The sequence below is a fragment of the Aotus nancymaae genome, unplaced genomic scaffold (assembly GCF_030222135.1).
Source record: "Aotus nancymaae isolate 86718 unplaced genomic scaffold, 86718_ANA_hifiasm-v0.15.2.pri h1tg000032l_0, whole genome shotgun sequence".
Taxonomy (NCBI): domain Eukaryota; kingdom Metazoa; phylum Chordata; class Mammalia; order Primates; family Aotidae; genus Aotus; species Aotus nancymaae.
In genome coordinates, this window is record NW_026988445.1 from 16,548,301 (window position 1) to 16,568,070 (window position 19,770).

Sequence of the window (19,770 nt, forward strand, 5' to 3'; positions counted from 1 at the left end):
GTGTGTGCTCCTTTTCTTTGGGAATTCTCCACCAGGGAACCACTCCTCATCCCTCGTGCACTGTAATGACACACGTTCCCTTCCAGGCGATGCTCATCTTAGCACCGATGGGAAGGGTCCTGACCGGCACCGACTCTTCAGACGCGCAGGAGTTCCTTTCCTTGGAGGGGTAGCACAGGCACCTTCCTTAGGAATCAGCAGGCCCCACCCTTCCTGGCAAGCTTGGAGGGAAGGCACACTGCCCTGAGAAGAAGACCTGGGAGCACCAGGGAGAGGCACTCCAAGAGTAGTTGGTTGGTTTAACTCACATAGCCAGCATGGAGCGCCATGCAGCCCCCGCCTCACTGGCTTCAGCCCTCCCAGCCTGATGAGGACCTGAAAGCAGCTGTGTTGAGTCCTTAGCCTTGTGTTCCTGTGCATCTCAGTCCCTTTGTTCAAAGGTCAGCTGTAGGGAGAGGAAGGAAAAGAAGTAAACAGTAGGGAATGAGCAGGTCCTACAGGCGTGAGTGTTTTAGCACAGACCAGGATGAGGAGGGCTAGAGGAATCAGAAGAAACCCCAGTGATGAAAGCATCAAGAGCCAGGTGTGTGTGGAGCCCCAGGGGCTTCCACGCAGCCCCCAGCCCACCACCAAGAGGCTGGTGACAGACCTTGGACAGTGGCCCCCTGTGTAGAGGGCATCTGCTCTGGGCTTAACACCGGAGGCCCTGCCCCTGAAGGGGGAAGTGTCCAGTCCTGCAGTTCAGTGTTGGGAAATTTGGTCAGTGACAGAACCATGGGAGAGACAGAGAAGGGATTTCTTCTCAGGACTTGACCTCCCTGGTGTGGGAGCCGGCTCACCTGGCAGGGCTGTGGTGGGATGGGGTGCGGTGCCATCAGCAGGGGGCCATCGGAAGGAAAGGCGTGCAGTGGGGAAGCGAGAATAAACTGGAACCCGTGGGGATAAATGGAGCCCTCATCTGGCTCCGGCTGCCTCCTGGTCTCCCCAGTTCTGTGATGGGGTGATGCGCAGAGGAAGCTGCACGGGCACTTGGCCCAGGATTCAGGAAAGCTGAAGGAGGAGACCCAACAGGGGCTGAAGGAGTTACAGGCCCGCCTCCTGCCCCAAGCCAGCAGGAGAGCCTGCAGCTCTGGGCCATCGTGCTGGGGACTGCAGCAGCCTGCTGCGTGTGAGCATGTGGCCGCCTCACCCCGCCTCCTGCGGCTGTTTCCTGTGGCCAAGGCCAACCTCACACCGTCCCAGCAAGGGAGTCGTGGGGAACACCAGTCCAGCCAAGCTAAGCTGATCAGTGCAAAGCTGCCTCAGTAGCCACATGGAGCCAAGCTACTTCCTCCAACCCAGCCTTCATCAGTACACCTTAATGTCTGTCCCCATCTCCCTGAGTGCTCTGCCCCTCTCATTTGTCTGAGAACATAGGAGGAGAGGGTTACAACTTGCCAGCCCTTCCAATCCAGCATTGTTTCCATTTTACAGATGAGGAAACGGACAGCTTAGGTCATCATGATAACTCATAAGTAGGATTTAAACCCAGGCAAGATCATTCCTGAGCCTGGGTTACTAACAGGTAGTTCTCCATCCCTAATAATAGTACAACAAAGAAGTTGACAGGGACTGGAACTCAAGTCGTTGATTTCTTTGACCCTATCAAGCCCCAGGCCGGTTCTCAGTGACAGCCTTGATGCCGTAACACCTATTTCTAAGAAACAAGAATCTTTGGGTAAAAAGTGAAAGGCTTCAGAGCATTTGTTCGTGGCTTCCCCAGAACATCTTTCTTTGGTATGTGTTTTATTTGCTCTGCTTTGGAGAAATTACTGTTGAATAAAGCGTAAAGATGAAATAATACTTATGTACTGTAAACCTGTCATTATTTTCAATTTTGTAATATATAGGTTCAAAAGACGGCGTCACCCATAGGGGAAGTTTCTTTTTTGTTCTGTTGTAACACTGCTGGGGAGGCAATGAGTAGGTCATTTGGGGACTCGCACTGACTGGAAGTCGGCCATCTCTGTCCTATGGCTTCCAAGTTCACCCTGGGGGAACCTCCTGCATTCATTTCTAGGGCCGCCGTAACAAGTGACCACAACGGTGCGGTGGGTTAAAACAACAGAAATGCATTCTCTCACCGTTTTGGAGGCAGAGGTCTAAACTCATGGAGTCGGCCGGGCTGTGCTCTAGGGAGATTCCTCGCCTCCTCCATTGTCTTGCGGCTCTAGGTGTTCCTTGGCTGTGGCAGCATCACTCCAGCCTCTGCCTCCGTCTTCACGTGACCTTCTCCCCTTCTGACGGATAGGGACACTCTCATCGGATTCAGGACCCACCCGGTTAATCCAGGATGACCGCATCTTGAAATCCCTTGTTTCATTACATCTGCAAAGACCCTTTTCCAAATATATTCACATTCACAGGTACCGGGGGTTGGCACATGGACATATCTTTTTGGAGGCCACCATTCAGCCCACTCCCTCTCCACTGCAGCCTACGAGAAAGGGAGAAGCATGCCTGAGCTCCAGGGTGTGGCTGTGGCCCCAGTTTGAATGAACACAAAACCCTCCCCTTCACTCCAGTGCCTGGAGTCAGGCATGCGGGGCCTGGAACTGCAGTTTCAGCTGTGTGTCCAGGAAGGAAAGGAAAAAGGGATTTGGAGCTTCTGTAGACAAACTCCCCAATCTCTGACCTAGGATCTTTACTGGTGATTCCTTGCAGCTCCCTAGAACTGCTATATGGAGTTCCCCATATGAGAACCGCACAGTCTGGCTGCCCATGGCTTCGTTATCCTAGTGATGGAATAAAAGCAGGGGTCACTCAGGAACGCTAGCAGGAGGTAAGGGCTGATTTTCCTTTGCAGTGTCCTTCTCAATAACTGAGAAGCTCTCTGGTACTGGGGTGTAGATGTCACTAACAGCCGCAGCAGCCCTAGTGGCACAGTAGTTGGAGCCAGCATGATTGAGTCGTTGACAGCATGGACACCTCCATGCTGTGTTTATGTCTCAGAACTCAAAAGCAGTGATGAACTGCAGTTGCTGATCTGTTGGATTCTTTCTTTTCTTTTTTCTTTTTTTTTTTGAAACGGAGTCTTGCTCTGTCACCCAGGCTGGAGTGTAGTGGCGTGATCTCAGCTTACTGCAACCTCCACCTCCCAGGTTCAAGTGATTCTCCTGCCTCAGCCTTCTGAGAAGCTGGAATTACAGGCATGCTGCCACCAGCTAATTTTTTGTATTTTTAGTAGAGATGGGGTTTCACCATGTTGGCCAGGATGGTCTCGATCTGTGGACCTCATGATCCACCTGCCTTGGCCTCCCGAAGTGCTAGGATTATAGGCGTGAGCAACTGCGCCCTGCCTGAACTGTTAGATTTTAAAGCAAGATCTGTTAGGGGTCCATTTCTGAAGGCAGAGTTATTTTCTCTGTTCGTGGCATCTGAACACATCTGGTGTATGTCTCCCTCCCTATCAGGAGCCAGACAGTCCAGATGGTTCCAGCAGTTTGTGAAAAGCAGGCCTTTGCCAGTTGGCAGTCCTCTCTCCGTGTAAGACCTCAACCTCAGTGCCCTAAGGGAAACACTGCCTGTCCTTTGAGATGTGCAGACACTCCTGGTTCTGCCTGTGAGTCTCAGTTTCTGCCCTGAAAATATCCTACTACTTTTGATCAGCCACTAAGCTTCGTGTTGGATGGCTGTGAATATCTGTGAATTGTTGAGTGAAGGAAGGATTACCTTCATTTGCTTGTGAAAGTCTCTCCATGTTCCACTCAACCCTCAACTGGTTTTCACGTGGAGACTAAATTTCAGAACAATCAGGATTCTCATTTTTCCTTAGCTCTAATCTTGAATTAAGATGTATTATTGGCCGGGCACAGTGGCTCACACCTGTAATTGCAGCACTTTGGGAGGCCAGGGTGAGCGGATCACCTCAGGTCAGGAGTCCCCAGACCAGCCTGGCCAATTTGATGAAACCCTGTCTCTACTGTAAATACACAAGTTAGCCAGGCGAGGTGGCGGGTGCCTGTAGTCCCAGCTACTCAGGAGGCTGACACAGGAGAATCACTTGAATCCTGTAGGTGGAGATTGCAGTGAGCCAAGATTCTATCTCAAAAAAACAAATGTATTATTAATCTCCAGAGTGACAGTCTGACTGTTTAAATCTCATGTAATCCAGGTTGATAGCGTGTTGGGACCTGATTGACCCTCCCATCCTAAACAACTGAAAATCAGCACCGTGTGAAACAGCACTGCTCAGTGTTAGATGCCTGCAGTTTGCAAGGTCCCAGAGAGAAGGGGCAGGTCAGGGGTCCTGTGATTTCCCAGCGTCTCACATGGAGGGTCTCTGGATGCACGGGAGCATCCAGAGCCCGGCCGCTCCCTGAGAGGAGGCAGTGTGGAGTTTGGGGACACTGTGGAGGCTGGAACTGGGGGTGCAGAGTAATGGAGAGGAGAGAAGTCTGGAGCGTTGTTGTGCTTTTGTAGCTGGGTGTTGACCAGCCTGCCAGTGTGAAGAGACTGTCAAGGCCAAGGAAAGAATCCCCAGAAAAGAGCAGGTAGAAAAAAATCCCCACAGCAAAAAGAGCCTGGGAAGAGCGTGTCCAGAGTGGAAAGACGTGGAGGGTGGGGTTGCAGCCCCAGCAGTAGAGCCAAATTAACCCGATGTAAAGGGCTGCTCTGAAGCCACCTCACAAAAACACAGAAGCAAGCCTCAAAGGATGACACTCACTCCAGGTAACTCTGTTTTTAATTTTAGCTGCAGGGGCTTCATGTGCAGGTTGTTATGTGAATCTATTGTGTGATGCTGAGATTTGGGCTTCAGTGGAACTCATCACCCAGGTAGTGAACGTAGTAGCCAGTAGATAGTTTTCCAACCCTTCACCTTTTCTTCTCCTCCCCTTTTTAGAGTCTCCAGTGTCTGCTGTTTCTGTATTTATGGCCCAATGTGTACCCAGTGTTTAGCTCCCACTTATAAGTAAGAACATGTGGTGTTTGGTTTTCTGTTCCTGCAGTAATTTGTTTAGGGTAATGGCCTCTGGCTGTATCCGCATTGCTGCAAATGACAAGACTTCATTCTTTTTTATAGCTGCATAGTATTCCATGGTGTCTATATATCACATTTTCTTTATCCAGTCCACCACTGATAGACACGTAGGTTGATTCCATGTCTTTGCTATTGTGAATAGTGCTGTGGTGAACATACGAGTGTATGTGTCTTTTTGGTAGAATGGTTTCTTTTCCTCTGGGTGTATATGCAGTAATGGGATTGCTGGGTCAATGGTAATGCTATTTTTTTTGTTGTTGTTCTTTGAGAAATCTTCAAACTGCTTCCTACAGGTGCTAAACTAACTTACGATCCCAGCAACAGTGTATGTGTCCCTATTCTCCCCAGCCTCACCAGCACCTCTTGTTCCTCTGATTTTTTACTAGTAGCCATTCTGACTGGTGTGAGATGGTATCTCATGGTGGTTTGATTTTCATCTCTCCGACGATTAGTGATGTTGAATGTTTTTCATGTTTCTGGGCCACTTGTGTGTCTTCTTCTGAGAGGTGTATGTTCATGTTCTTGGCCCACTTTTTAATGGGGTTGCTTTTGCTTGTTGATTTGTTTAAGTTCCTTGTGGATTCTGCATATTAGACCCTTGTTGGATGCATAGTTGCTAATATTTTCTCCCATTCCGTAGTTCATCTGCTTCCTCTGTTGTCAGTCCGTCCCTGTCAGGTTTTGCTGCCAAGTAAGAAATAAAAATCTTTCTGTTTTTCAAACTCACCTATTTCCTCAGAGGCTGTTGAAAGCATCCCTGACTGTGCTCTCATGCCCCGCCGAAATCTCGGATTGACCGTGATTGGAGTAATTGTGAGTAATTGCCTTTTCTGTAAGGAGATAGGCACTTGCAACTCCAGGAAGACTTAGAATTCAGTGAAAAAAAGTTTCAGAGCAATTGACCTATGGAATTAATTTTGTGTGTGTGTGTGTGTGTGTGTGTGTGTGAAGTAACCTGCAAAATGTTAGTATTTTGTATCCTTGTAATAGCTGAGAGATCTATCCTGACCCAACTTCCCATTTATAAGTGCACAGAAAATGGCTGGAGAACAGCGCTGGCTGGCAACTTCACACTCCTAGCGACTTCCAGAAACCGAAGCGGGCTCTAAGCAGCAGAAATTGGTTTGTCGACTGCCAGCTGCCTTTTAAAATAAAGTCACAAACTTAAATGCTCTGTTTTTCCAGCACATGGCTGCGCTGTCTCAGGTCATTATGAGCAACTTCCAAGCCTGGACCTCGTGTAAAATTGCAGATTCTGACTCTGTAGGTCCAGGAGGGCCTTGAGAAGCAGCATTCTAACGAGCTCCCAGGGCAGCCGCTGCGGTGGCAGGTCCAAGTGCCACACTTTGAATAGCGAGACCTTAAGGCACCTCTGGTCTCTGTACTTCCAGTTCTCTCAAGAGACGTGGCATCCCGCAGCCATTTCGGGGAGACCGTTTGTGCCAGCTCTACCCCGTTTGAGGACACAACAAGCCAGGAATCACTGAGAGCGGGACTGGAAGGTAAGGTGGTGGGGAGTTACGACGAAGCCACCATGGGCCCTGCTGTCGCCGACAGAATCCCCTTGCCCTGACATCGAGCTAGGGAGACGTGTTCAAAATCAGGGGAAGGCTCTCGGGAACGTGAGGGGAGAAGGCGAGATTTGAAGGGCTGTTGTAATCCCCGTGGCAGATTTCACCTTAGTTCTGATCGACAGCGAACACATTGAACAGCTTGCTTATTTATTTCAATATGTATGGAAGGGAGGGAGGTCGAGGGCCTTACACACATAAGTAGGAAAGCATCGCCATTGCTATCAGCCGATGGCCACGGGCCTGCTGGGTGCCCACCGCCTCCTTGGCTCGCCCCAAGATTCCGACTTGTGGGCCTAATCCTATCGAGGAGGAGCAGGCGAGGCACTCAACAGATGGGGAAAAATTGCAAATATTTATTCGTGAGGATTTATTTCTCTATCTTCCACTCCCGGAGCACAATACCAGCAATGTTTTGGCCCTGTGTCACCGTGATGGGAGAAGTCCCCATCTGCCTGGTTCATTTCCCAGGTGCCATGTGGGGTGTGGGACCTTCCCTGTTGCCGTATTCCCGCCCCCTGTCCATCACACATATGGCCACTACTGCTTATGATTGGAAATGTCCAGAGAAAAGCATCACCTAAAACTTCAAAGGATTGCTAAGTCCTGGCTCAGGCTTCCCATGGAAATTCCATCCCAAGTCCAGGAAAGCACTTTTGTTTGCACAGTCTATTGGCTAAATTGTATGCATTTGTTTGGTTGCTGAATGAAAGATAGAATTTTGGGGGACTTATTGTTGTGAGGCATTTATTATAACACAAGGGAGAACTAGCCGGCCACGGTTCCACATTCAAACAGAAATCCAGACGCTCGCATCTTTCATGTGTTGCTCAAAAATCACAAACAGCTGTGGGGAAAACCAAGGTATTGTAGATACCACACGAAGGTCATGTGCTTACATTCAAGACGCTAAATACGAACCGAAGGCAATGCGAAAGTGTAACGCATCCTTTAATGTCAAAACCCAACTTTTGTTCTCTGCTTTAAAAGGGAACACTTTCTGGTTTCACAAACAAGTTGGTTGGGTCGAATTCTTTTTGGAACAGCAGTCCTGCACTAAACAGCAGTTCTTGCCTCCCCACCCCCATTCTCTAAAATAAACCCAGCAACCTGGGGGGAGGCACATTTGTGCTGCTGCAGCCTTCTGCTGCCACTCCACGCAGCACCTCTTAGACCAAGGAGAAACGGCAGCTTTCCAGCTCAAAGTCAACTCATTAGAAGAAAAGGTGGGAGACTGGGGGTGACAAATCGCTGATTTGTCCAGGGTTGCTATCTGCTGCTGGTCTTTGCCTTAAAGGCCAAGAGCAGAGGCCTTGCCAGGCAGGCGCTGTGTTCTGGGCCCTGGCCTCATGCTGTGGTCAGTGGGTTGGCCACACGGCCCAGGAAGTACAGGGCAGTGGCATCTTGATCATACACAGCAAACAGGAATGGGTGGTTCAGGGTCAACTCCAAGACCTCAGGCCCCTTAGGCTGTTGGGTAGACTCTGTGGGCTCTTTCTCATCCGCTTCGAGTTCAAAAAAAATGCTGTTCAGCACCTGCAAAGCAGCAGACATGAGGATCACTCTGAGGGCACACTGGGTGACCCAGGATGCTTGGGGCTAGAGGGCCGGCGAGGGCTCAGGACCTCCGTGCTATGCACTGTCCTAGAAGAGGACATTTTCCAGCCTGCCAGGAGGATGCACAGTGTACACCTGCCCCTCAGTGTAGGCAAGGGTGTGTCTGTGTAGATGACCCTCACTCAGCCATGATGGCCAAACTCACGAGCTGGCTCCTCCCTAACACACCCCGCACATCCTCCCATCTTCACGCTCCTCCCTGCTGGCCTGGGCAGAATTCCTGGCTCCCTTGGCTGTGGCCCACCAGTGCCAGTGCTTAGCTAACTTAGCACAGAGGGTTAATCCCGCCAGCCCCCATAGGAACTCTCACTTTCTCTCTAGCACCTAGCAGAGGGCCCAGAGCATCCAGGCGCGTCCTGGATGTGCATGGTGCCACAGGGCAGGGGGACATTCTGTCTGCTGCTCAGCACTTCCCTGAAGAAGGGGCTGGACCCACGGCACCAGGTCCAGGGCTGCTCACTCTCCTTCTCCCAGTTTCAACTTTGCTATAGGATCCCTGGACAAACTGAGGCAAGGCCAGGCCCGTGGACCACACCCCCAGCAGGAGGAGGCAGATCAGGGGTGGGGAGGGATTTGCTGCTCTGCACCTGGAAAGCCCTGGAACGCTCTGGCCACTTCTCTCCCACCCTTGGCCCTACTCTTCTCTCCCTCTTGCCCTCTGGCCCTGCCCACAGCCTCCTCTGTGTCCCTTCCATCCACGCCTCCACCCTGTGAACACTCCGGACCCGGGTCAGGCACCGACACGGGCTCGCGCGTACCTTTCCCACCCTGAGGTTGTCGTTGCTGATTTTTTGCAGGTTCAGATCGGTGCCCAGAATGGTGGGCAGCTCAGCCTGGGCGAGCAGGTCCTGCAGGTCATAAGATCCTCGCAGCACCAACCGGGGCATGGTCAGGCGGATGACCCTGGGGAGGCGATGCACAGTTAGGACGGTTCCAGGCAACACAGCAAGGGCTCTCCCAGAAGCCAGGTGGGCATATGCTGCTTGCACCCGACCCTGACAGTGGGGATGTTTGCCCCCTTCACCCAACTAGGTCATCCTCCCCCTGGGGGAAAATTTCAGCAAAACCTACAATAAAAAAAAAAAAACGTTCATGTCATTTGAAATACTATGAGAGGGACATAGAACATTATTTACCGGTGAGGACCTAGGAACAGTTGTCCTTCGGCACATTCTGTTTTTAGGTTGGCTGCATCAAAGCTGTGTTGTTTGAGTAATTTTACAATGCTATTCTCTAATGCACTGTGTCTTATTACTGCTACAGCGGTGTTCTTGATGACAAGACACCCATGAAAAGGAGAGAGGCAGGAGGGTGCAGCGTCAGCCTCATGCTGGACACGTTGCTCTGTCAACTCAGTTGATCTTCATACAGAGCCTCTTCCATCTTTTGGCATCCCTCAGAGCCCATGGACATTTCTAGGGATGTATCGAGCACTTGTAAGAGTTACAGTACATCCATGTTCACAGCAGCTCAAAGGTGGAAGCAACCCACATGTCCATTGACGGGTGAGGGGATTCATGAAAGGTGGTAACCACATGCAATGGAGTATTACTCAGCCCTCAAAAGGAAGGACATTCTGACACGTGCTACAGCATGGTGAACCTCGAGGACATCGTGGTGGTTGCCAGGGGCCAAGGGGAAGGGGAAATGGAGAGTTAGTGTTTCAGCGGGGCAGAGCTTCAGTCTGGGAAGATGAGAAGAGAAATGGGGATGGATGGTGATGGCTGCACCACACGGGGAATGTGCCTGCTGCCACTGGACTGTGCATTCGGAAATGGTTATGATGGCAAGTTTTGTTTTGTATATTTTACCATCATACTTTTTAAAACATAAAAAACACCCAGAGTTGACATCAGGAAGCCACTGTGTCACTCAGCGACTCAATGCGTGCCTCTGGGAGCGGGTCTCCAGACCTCAGTGATCTGGAGTGATGGGTAGATTGAGTCCCGGGCTCTGTAGAAGGGAACTGCTGCAGGAAAGAGGAGCTAATGACACTTGTCCCCACCCAGCCGCCAGCAAGGGCATTCTGGAGTCCAGGGACACTCCCTGAGAAGGTCCCACCCCCCAGTCACATACAGTCTGAACCCTCCTGGCAAGTCAGTCCCAAGAAGCTCTTGGATGCCACAGATGTGCTGTGTGTCAGGTGTGGGCCAGAAGGTCCTCTGTCGGGGCGAATTGCAATGTTTTGTCTCCCTCCGAAACTAGCAGCAAATGTAAGTGTAGAAAAACCATGCTTCCTCCCATCCTTTACCACCATGCCTGCACCTGAGAGACGGACACTAACTGGGGAGCTGCGTGCTGGGTGGATGGAGAGCTGGTGGACAGACACACTGCCACCTGCCCAGCCCTGTGCCACCGCGTCCCTGCCCTGCTCTGCGCCCAAGGCTCAGCTCATGTGTGTCTACTCCCCACCCCATCCCCAGCCAGGGCAGAAGGACAGTGCAGCTCCCACATTCCAGAGGAGACCTGGATGGAGGTTCGTACCGGGGAGACAGTTTATTCATCCAGTTGAGGGAGTTCTGCTGGAAGGCGAGGCCCTCCACCTTGTCCAGGTCAGAGGCGTAGTGAGGCTGGATCAGCAGCAGGCAGGCGCTCTCAGTGAAGGGCACTTGAGTCACCGAGAATTTGTCCTGGGCATCGCTCCAGTGCTGGAAGGTGCCCGTGCCAGAGAGCATGGGGACAGACACTGAGGTGCTGTTGTCCACCCAGAACTCCTGGGGCTCGGCCAGCAGGGAGAAGCCCTTCATCTTCCCTGAAATCCAGATGGGAGATGGGGAGGGAAGAGTCAGCCGGGATGGGGGCAGGGAAGAGGGCTGGCAGACACCAAAAGCCCAGATCCTGCCCCCTCCCTGCCTCAGCCTCCTTCCCTGGCCCGCCCCAGACCACTCGGCATTCTCCTGGCCACAGGACCCCAAGTGTGCCTCAAGGCTTCCTCCTACAAAGTGCAGCCATTTGAGTTCATTAAGGCAGCCCTAACCACCACCTGCTGACGACACACAACATGCCAACTGGGAGGTTTGCATCTGTCACCTCAAGGGTCATACCCCACTGGCACCCGCCAGGCCAACCCAAACCTAGATCTGTTCTGACCCAAAAGCTGTTGTTTGACACACTTATTTTTTAAAAATTTGAAGAGATGTTATTTTCTTTTTTTGAGATGGAGTCTCACTCTGTTGCTCAGGCTGGAGTGCAATGGTGTGATCTTGGCTCACTGCAACCTCTGCCTCCTGGGTTCAAGAGATTCTCCTGCCTCGGCCTCCCAAGATGTTATTTTTTAGAGTGACTTTAGGTTCACAGCAAAATTGAGCAGAAAGTACAGAAAGTTCCCGTATAACTCCTGTCCCTCCACACACAGCCTCCCCCACTATCAACATCCCACACCAGAGTGGCCCATTTGTCGCAGTTGATGAACCTACATTGACGCGTCCTCAGCACTCAGAGTTGACCATTTTCTTTGGGGCTCCCTCCTGGCATTTTACATTCTGTGGGTTTGGACGCATGTAGAATGACATGCAGCCACCCCGTGCTATCCCACTGCTCCTCAAGGCCCCTATCCATGCTCACTTTTTAATCCGTGTCCAGCCCCAGCCATGCAGAGCCTGCCGGCTGTCCTGTGGCCTCCACTCTCCCCCAACACAGTCATAGAATACAGAGCTGGCCACACAGGCTCAGGAACGAGGCTCCATTCCTTAGCAGCCCTTGCTACTGGGGAGACTCACATGACCTCGCTGTGACTAATAGATTTGCACACGGGGCCTTGGGGGCAGGGGTGAGCCCTCTGTCTCCCCTCCTGCTCACAGGGCCATGGAGAAGACAGCTCAGGAGAGCCCGGCATGGGAGAAGGATGCAAACGTGTGTTTGAGGCAGTACCTGGGGTCTCTCCATGACAGCAGCCCACCCTCCACCTTGACCTCACGCTAGCACATCCCTGCCCTCAGCTGTTCTCATCTTGAAAGGCCCATTTTGCATTTGCTTTTAGGAGAACAGGGTGAAGTTGTGTATGAGTTTGTCGCAGAGCAGTCCCCTGGGCACGTGGCCCTGGGAGTCTTAAATAGAGATGGCTCAGAAACAGTGAGGTCTTCCTTTGTACTGGGGGTCCCAGCATGAAAGTAGGGGAGCTGGGAGGACAGAACTCCTGACAGGTGGGAGCTGGGCACGGCTATGCCTCCCCTGGGTCTGGGTCTCGTGAGAAGGGAGTGGCAGACCTGGCATAGTCCTCATCCTCAGTCCTCGGAGCACTCAGTCTTGGGAGGGCAGGCAAGCATGAAACTGCAGGGTCCCCTCCCAGGTTCCCTGCAGGGACCTCGGTGCTGCCCCCCGGGCTGGCAGGAGGCTTTTAGTTTAAAGGGAGAAAGGGACAATTCTCTTCCAACAAACTCAACCAAAAAAGGGAAGCTGCCTCCAAAAAGATGCTGGAATTTGACATGAGGGTGACTGCCCTCTTCCCTCTGCTCGTCTGACACTCCCAGCTCGCCATTCTCACCTAGAGGCTAGGTAAATCTCTCAAGGTCAAGTCAGCTGCTGTTATGGAATCTGCCGGGGCCAGTGCCCCATGCTCAGGAGCACAGAGAGTGCTGGGCAAAGGGAGCCCACTGGGCCCCAGATCCTCAGGTCTCTCTAGTGGTTCACATCCAGCTGCCTGCTGAGGTCACGTGAATAGAACGTCATTGCTAAAGGGAAACATAGAGGTCCTGAGACAACCTCTGATCTCCTTGCTGGACAGACTATGTGGGCAGAAAGGGGCTGTCTCCTTTGATGAAAACTGAGGCCAGCAAAGGTTAAGAAGTGGGGTAGGGGCAGGGCAGTGTGTGTGGTGAAGGCCAGCAAGGATTCCAGGCTTCCTTCGAGTCCCGATGCAAATGGCTAAAAAGCCAAGAAAAATCTTCCTCCTCTTGCTCCTGGCCTGGCTCTGTGGTCTGGGTCGGGTGGATGGGCTCTCTTCTGAAGGGAGACCCATTTCGGAGGCCACTGGCTTTCTTGCTTTTGCTTCTGCAGGACCCTCCTTCTCAGCGAGCCTTCCTCCCAGGGCTCATCCTAGGGACAGCAGGCTGAGCCCACGTGTCCCCCGTCTGCCCTGCACAGCATGCAGCCACCCTCAACCAGGCACCTCTTGGGCTGGCCTTGGCCCCTGTGGCTAATCAGTGCCAGGGCTGAGAAATCTCCCCATCTATCACCTCCCCTTGAACCTGAAGGCAGAGACTTCAAGGATGTTGTCGTGGTAAGAAAATCACATGCGCCAGTGAACCTCTTTCTCCACAGTCCTGTCTTCCACCGCCTGCCTGGCTCTCTGTCCCCCACGAGGTTACACATCTTGACAGAGCCCCATCAATGTCTCTCAGATGCATCCCTCTGCCCCGCCCCACCCATGAATTTGCCGAGCTGCTCCCCGAGCATGTGTTCCCGTGACTGTGTGCCTGGACTCTTGCGTAACCTTCAAACAACCCTCCCTGCCCCCAGTCCACACACACAGGCTTCCGGGATGGCCTCTGAACAGAACTTGTCCTCATTCCCACACCTACCCAGCATGGCATTCAAAGTGTCTCCAGCTCTGCCCTCCCCAGGCCCATTGTCTGGTTCAAGACTCCTGCCAAGCCAACCGCCCTGTCCTCATTCCTTGCCCCAAACTCTGCAAGCTCGGCTCACAACGCTTGTTCCTGGCTTCACCAGCCCTGTTCCCCTCACTGCCAGGCCAGGCCTGCCCTCCACTCCCCAGTGACCTCTGCCCTCTGAGGGCTCTGAGCCCTCCCTGAGCATCTTGTAGAGCGCGTTTCCCTGCAGTTCCATATCCTAGGCATTTGCCCATTAGCCTTTAAAAGCCTGGAGTCAGGGCCGATATATCCCTCCTCTGGCTTCCTCTGAGAGACCAGGCTCAAAGTCTTACAGGTAGCAAATCCTCAACGATTATTTGTTAAATTAAATGAATGTTTTAAGCAATCTTTGGCTGGGTACACCTATAATCCCAACACTTTGGAAGGCTGAGGTGGGAGGATCACTTGAGGCTAGGAGTTCAAGGCTACAGCGAGCAATGATTGCACCACAGCACTCCAGCCTGGGTGACAGAATGAGACCTTGACTCAAAAAAAAAAAAAAAAAAACGAACAATAATAACCAAAGAACAAAAAATCAACAATCTTTGTAGGAGGGGGTTTTGTAGTAGGGGTTTTCAGTAATGGCTCTCCTAACACGAAAGTGATTTAAGCAAGCCAATTGGTTATTTCTGCATGGGCCAGGGGCCCTACTTCCTGACCTTCTCAAGAGACATGAACGTGTCCCTTCTGAGCACAGAGCTTGGCTGTGGGTCCAGGAGGTGTGGGTGTAAATCCCAGGCCCCCCACTGGTGGCTGTGCCATCTTGAGCAAGGCACCTTGTTTCTCTGAGTCTCTATTTCTTCACAGGTAAACAAAGGCACAAATACCTCTTCACTACATCATAAGCGGATTAAACAATGTAAGAAAAAGGATGTAGCAGAGTCGTGCACATAGCAGGGCAGCAGGGCAGGGAGGTAGATGCCCATTCAGGGACCCAGCAGAGCAGCCACGTCCCTACTCCTCAAGGGTGGTCACCAAGTGTGTCCTCAGGGCTGCCCCCTGCCCATCTCCAGGGCCTGACCTGCTAAGCTCAGCTACGTATTGGGCCCAGAGCCGGCAGACGGGTTTGCCTCACCTTGGAAGTGGACGTAGGTGTTGAAAACCATGTTGCTGTCCACACTGGCTCCCGTCAGGGGGCTGCTGACCTTCCACCCTGTCACGGCCTGTATGAACATGTTGATCTTCTCGGCAGCGACATCCAGGTCTGTGGAGAAGTCCAGAGAGCGTGGGAGGACCACAGGGGCATAGAGAGCCAGGCCCTGCACAAATGGCTGCTTCAGGTGCAGGCCTGGGGCTGTGAAGAGGCCCACCACTGTGGACAGCAGCAGCTGGACCTGGCCCTCAGCCCTGTCCTGGGCCACCAGCAGGCCCTGGATGGCCTGCAGGGCAGAGAGGACCTTGTGTGCATCCAGCCGGGAAGTGCAGTTTTCGTCCTTCCAAGGGACGCCCAGGATTGCCTGTAGCCTGTAGGCTGTGCGGTTGGAGGCTCCCAGGTAGAGAGAGGCCAGAGTGCCAAACACAGCCATCGGGGAGAGGACGGTGGCCCCTTGGACCACGCCCCACAGCTCACTGTGCATGCTGTATATGTGGAAGCTCAGGAAGTTGGCCAGCATCCCGACCGTCACAGCCCTCAACTTGTCTTCAGTGTTGAGTTTTGCAGCAACGAGCACAAGCTGGTCCTGCAGGGCCTTCTCATCCACAGGGAGCGACTTGGCCTGGATCGGAGCAGGTGTGAAGGTGGGATCTTCGGGCTTCCCTGCATTGGCCTTCGCCAGCTCCTCACAGGTACTCTCGTTGTGGATGACGAGGTGGAAGGGGTGTATGTACACCCGGTCACCTGCGGCCAGGCCAGCCCAGGCCAGGAGGCAGAGGATAGTGACCCTCAGGCTCACGCCAGCAGGAGGCATCTTGGACTGGGGCGCTCGCTTCTGCATACCCTGAAATATCATTTTGCAAAGGGTGAAAGGTGATTATTAACTGACCATTAACTGCCATCTAACCAGACTTTTCGTTGTCTCAGTATTCCCTGCCACCATTTAGTGCAGAACAAATCCATTCAGGTCTACAAAAAAAGAAGAGAAGAAATGGATTCAAAGCTCCATGGAAAATATCTACATGATCCAATGCATGTGTTGAAGTCCTCAACCTCAGGACCTCCGAATGTCACCATATTTGGAGACAGGATCTTTAAAGAGATGGTTAAGTTAAAATAAGGCCACAAGGGTGGGCCCTGATCTAATATGACTGTGTCCCCATAAGAGGGGGAGACGAGGACACAGACACACACACAGGGAGGACCATGTGAAGACACGGAGAGAAGACGGCCATCTACAGGCCAAGGAGGCCTCGGAGGAAAGCAGCTCTGTGGACAGCTTGATCGCGGGCTTCCGGCCGCCAGAACTGTGAGATAACACATTTCTGTTGTTGAAGACTCCCAGCCTGTTGTACTTACGGCAGCCCAAGCAGACCAAGACATGCTCACGCCTGTGGCCGTAAGTTCTCTACTAGAGAGGCAAGTGTGTGCCAGTCAGTAGGTGGAGGCCCCCCAGCCCTCTGAGATGCTCATTAAATGGCCCTAGGGTGAGGCGTGGGAATGGTTTTGTCATCTCCCTGTGGTCCTCACATACAGCCAGGATTGAGCTGGTTCAGCCCAAAGCCCAAGCATTTCCCACCTGTGTCGACACCCAAACCAGTTCTCAACCATCCCTGCACAGCGCTATCCCATGCAGAGCCCCAAAGGCATGCATACCCAGCCTGGCCTGCTCACTGATAGTCGGATTCCTCAGTCTGTGCTGGGACCAGGTGTAGATTTAAAAAAACCACCACCAACAATAAAAAATTCTCAGGTGACTCTGATGTGTAACCAGGGCTTAGAACCCCTGCCCTAGACATGGGTCAGGGGAGCTCCGGCACCATGCTCTCTCAAAGGCCTCGCAACTGTGCTTCAGCCTCAGCTGCTGCAAATGAAAGCAACCTGAGATCCCAGAAGAGAACGTTCTTGGGCTGGCCCTGCTAATTCATATCATCTGACTCCTCTCAATCAAAGGGATGAACGTTTATTCTGTTGATTCATTCAACTCTAACAATTTGGCCAGGCGCGGTGGTTCACACCTGTAATCCCAGCACTTTGAGAGGCTGAGGTGGGCAGATCACAAGGTCAGGAGATCGAGACCATCCTGGCTAACACAGTGACCCCCTCATCTCTACTAAAAAAAATACAAAAAATTAGCTGAGAGTGGTGGCATGTGCCTGTAGTCCCAGCTACTCAGGAGGCTGAGGCAGAAGACTCACTTGAACCCGGGTGGTGGAGGATGCAGTGAGCCAAGATCGCGCTGCTGCACTCCCGCCTGGGTGACAAAGCAAGACTCTGTCTCAAAACAAACAAAAACCAATTCTAACAGTTTGTACCACATCTCACTCATTTCTTGTGGAGGGGGTGTGCTGCAATATCATCACTTGTTAGCCTTTTCTGTCCCCACGGGGCTAGGCCGGGCTTCCTTGGAGCTGTGGCATGTCATCCCTGACTCAAGGTCCCCTTGATGCCTAGATTTTTCTGCTTTACCTAAGCACATCCAGTCATTCTTCTTACACTGGCCACTGGCTTCCCTCACCCAGACTGGTAACCAGCACCTGCCTTCAACATGGTGCATCTGCTGACTGCTCCAGTCATTCAATTTCCAAGGAGACTTTCACCTCTGACCTCAGCTATCATCTCACCCCCATCCCATGCATTTGACTCCATCCACTGTTCTGGGGAAGAGCCATGCGACGTGGAAAAAGAGAACAGAAAACTCTCCCTGCTCCGTGCAGGCCTTTCAGTGCAGAGAAGCTTGAGTCGCCAGTTCACACCTAATCTAGACAGTCCCATCAAATCGAATCATCAGGGGAAACCTGTGGGAACCGACTGCTGGGAAGTCCTGCCTGACAAGCGCCAACTGGTCCAGGGTTCGGATGGTGCGGGTCAGTGCCGCCACTCGCTGTGCTGCTCCTGCACAGGCACCGTCTCCCGAGACGCAATTCCACGGGCCATTTTTGAGGCAGCGACTGCTGTTTGTTCTCAGTTGTGATCTACGGCTGCTCCCTAGGCTGGTTCCAGGTCTGCACGCAGCCCGGTCCTGGGAGCCACGGGCCTGACACCCTCGCCCTGAGTGCCCCTCCGCCTTCCCTCCTGCCCCTGCCTCTTCACCAGCGCCGGCCCCTTCTATGTCCCTCTACTTCTCCCAGGCTGAATGCTAAAGGTGAGGATGGCAGCTCACCCTCCCGTGGTGCCTGTCATTTCTGGGGCACCGTTCTTATATCAACCCCTCCGACCTCAACACAGTTCTCTCCTTCCCTGAGGTTTCCCTGATGCTGTATTTCACCCTGCAGCTTTCCCCACCACGCCGGGCACTCTCAGCTCGCTCATCCTGCTCCCCTTTTCTCTTCTGATAACCCTCTGTACCGTGTAGTTATGCACTTATTCTGCCCAGCGTCTTTGCTCTGATGTGCATGAGCCCGGGGAGCAGGGTTCTTGCTGTCATGTTTACTGATACAGCCCACATTCCCGGGATGGTCCCTAGGACTTAGTACATCCTGGAGAAGTAGTTAATGAATTGCTTCATGCTGTTTTGCAGAGGAACAGAGAGGTCAAAGTCTCTTCCCAGCTGTTCAAAGTCACACAGCTGGGAAGAGACAGAACTGGGACTTTGACCCAGGCCCCCTGACTCTGTCATCCACAAGCTTAAGCACCAATCTATGCTGCCCTCGAATAAAATTAGAATCTGCCTTTTAGCTTATCCCAAAGCTTAGAAAGCACTTTCACGTTATATTTGCTCTCTTCAGCTCTACCAGAGCCCCTGAGAGAGGGCACCCGGGCGTCATGATTTGTCCCATTTTATAGGCGAGCAAATGGAGGTTGAGGGAGACTGTGACCAGCCTGATGACACACAGTCAGGCAGTCTCAAGGGAGGGGTACAGTGACCACTCTGGGGGTCCCACCTGGGGGCCCCAGCTGGGGGTTGACCGAGCCTGGCCCTTCCCTCCAGCCCCACTTACTGCACAAGCCCTGCTGTTCCTTCTGATGGCAAGAGGAGCCGGTGGACTCTTGGGCATGGTGACTCTGCTCCTGTGCCAGTCTGCTCCGTCCCTGAGGGCCCCAGCTGTTCTCAGCAGAAGCAGGAAGACCTGACCTTCTTGTCCTATTGCTAAGGAGGAGCAGCTCCCCGGTAAGACCCAGGGTGGGCACTGAGCGGGGGAAGCCCACGTCCTGGTGACTGGTCTTATGGGAGGGGAGAGGTGCTTCAGGCATCACCGGTACCCCCCGCCAGACTTCTCCTGGCCTGCCCCTCAGTTACATCTGAAAGAGACAAGGCCGAGGAGCTGAGAAGGGCCCCCGGCTTACCTTCTGCTGTAGTCTCCGGAACAAGGGCAGCTTCTTCCCCTGGCGGGGCCACCAGGCCCTATTTATATCTGAGGGGTGGGGATGGAGCCGTTCCCAAGCTGTCTGTGCACAGGCTGGAGGGGGGGTCACATCATTTGGCCAGACCACAGGCTGGCCGCGAGGACAGACGCCAGGAAGCGGCGCTCACACCGGGACCTCTTCCAGGAAGTCTTAGTGATCGATGCACAGTTTCACTGCTGAACAGAGTGAGCTGGTGCAGGGTCGAGTTACACATTTACCGAAGTTTGCAGGAGTGGAGGCCAAGGTTACCAGAAATGGGAGCATCTCCCTAGTTGTGCGACAGCCTGAGGATAGCCGCCCAGGCCTTCTGACCCAGCCCTGGGAGACACACCCCTGAGAGGACACAGGGACATGCAGACCAGGGTGCCGAGGGCAGAGGGCAGGGGAGAGTTGTGCTCAGGCACCATGGGGGCCACTTCTGACCCCGTTGCTTGTTCATGGGATGTGTGACCTTGAGCTGTTCCAAACAGCCATTTGACACCTACCCCATGCAAAGGCCTCAAATAGACACTGGGAAAAACACACAAGCAAGTG

General features: G+C 52.9%; 1 protein-coding gene across 1 annotated transcript; it reads right to left on the reverse strand.

Annotated features, from left to right (window-relative positions):
- Window positions 1-7,524: 7,524 nt before the first annotated feature.
- On the reverse strand, window positions 7,525-19,410 carry AGT (angiotensinogen). The gene is made up of 5 exons (XM_012459857.2): window positions 19,177-19,410; window positions 14,872-15,733; window positions 10,693-10,960; window positions 8,967-9,111; window positions 7,525-8,127 (listed from the first exon to the last, which is right to left on the reverse strand). Exons 2-5 carry the CDS (start codon window positions 15,728-15,730, stop codon window positions 7,939-7,941), a joined length of 1,461 nt encoding a protein of 486 aa, XP_012315280.2. The 5' UTR covers window positions 15,731-15,733; window positions 19,177-19,410; the 3' UTR covers window positions 7,525-7,938.
- Window positions 19,411-19,770: the final 360 nt, after the last annotated feature.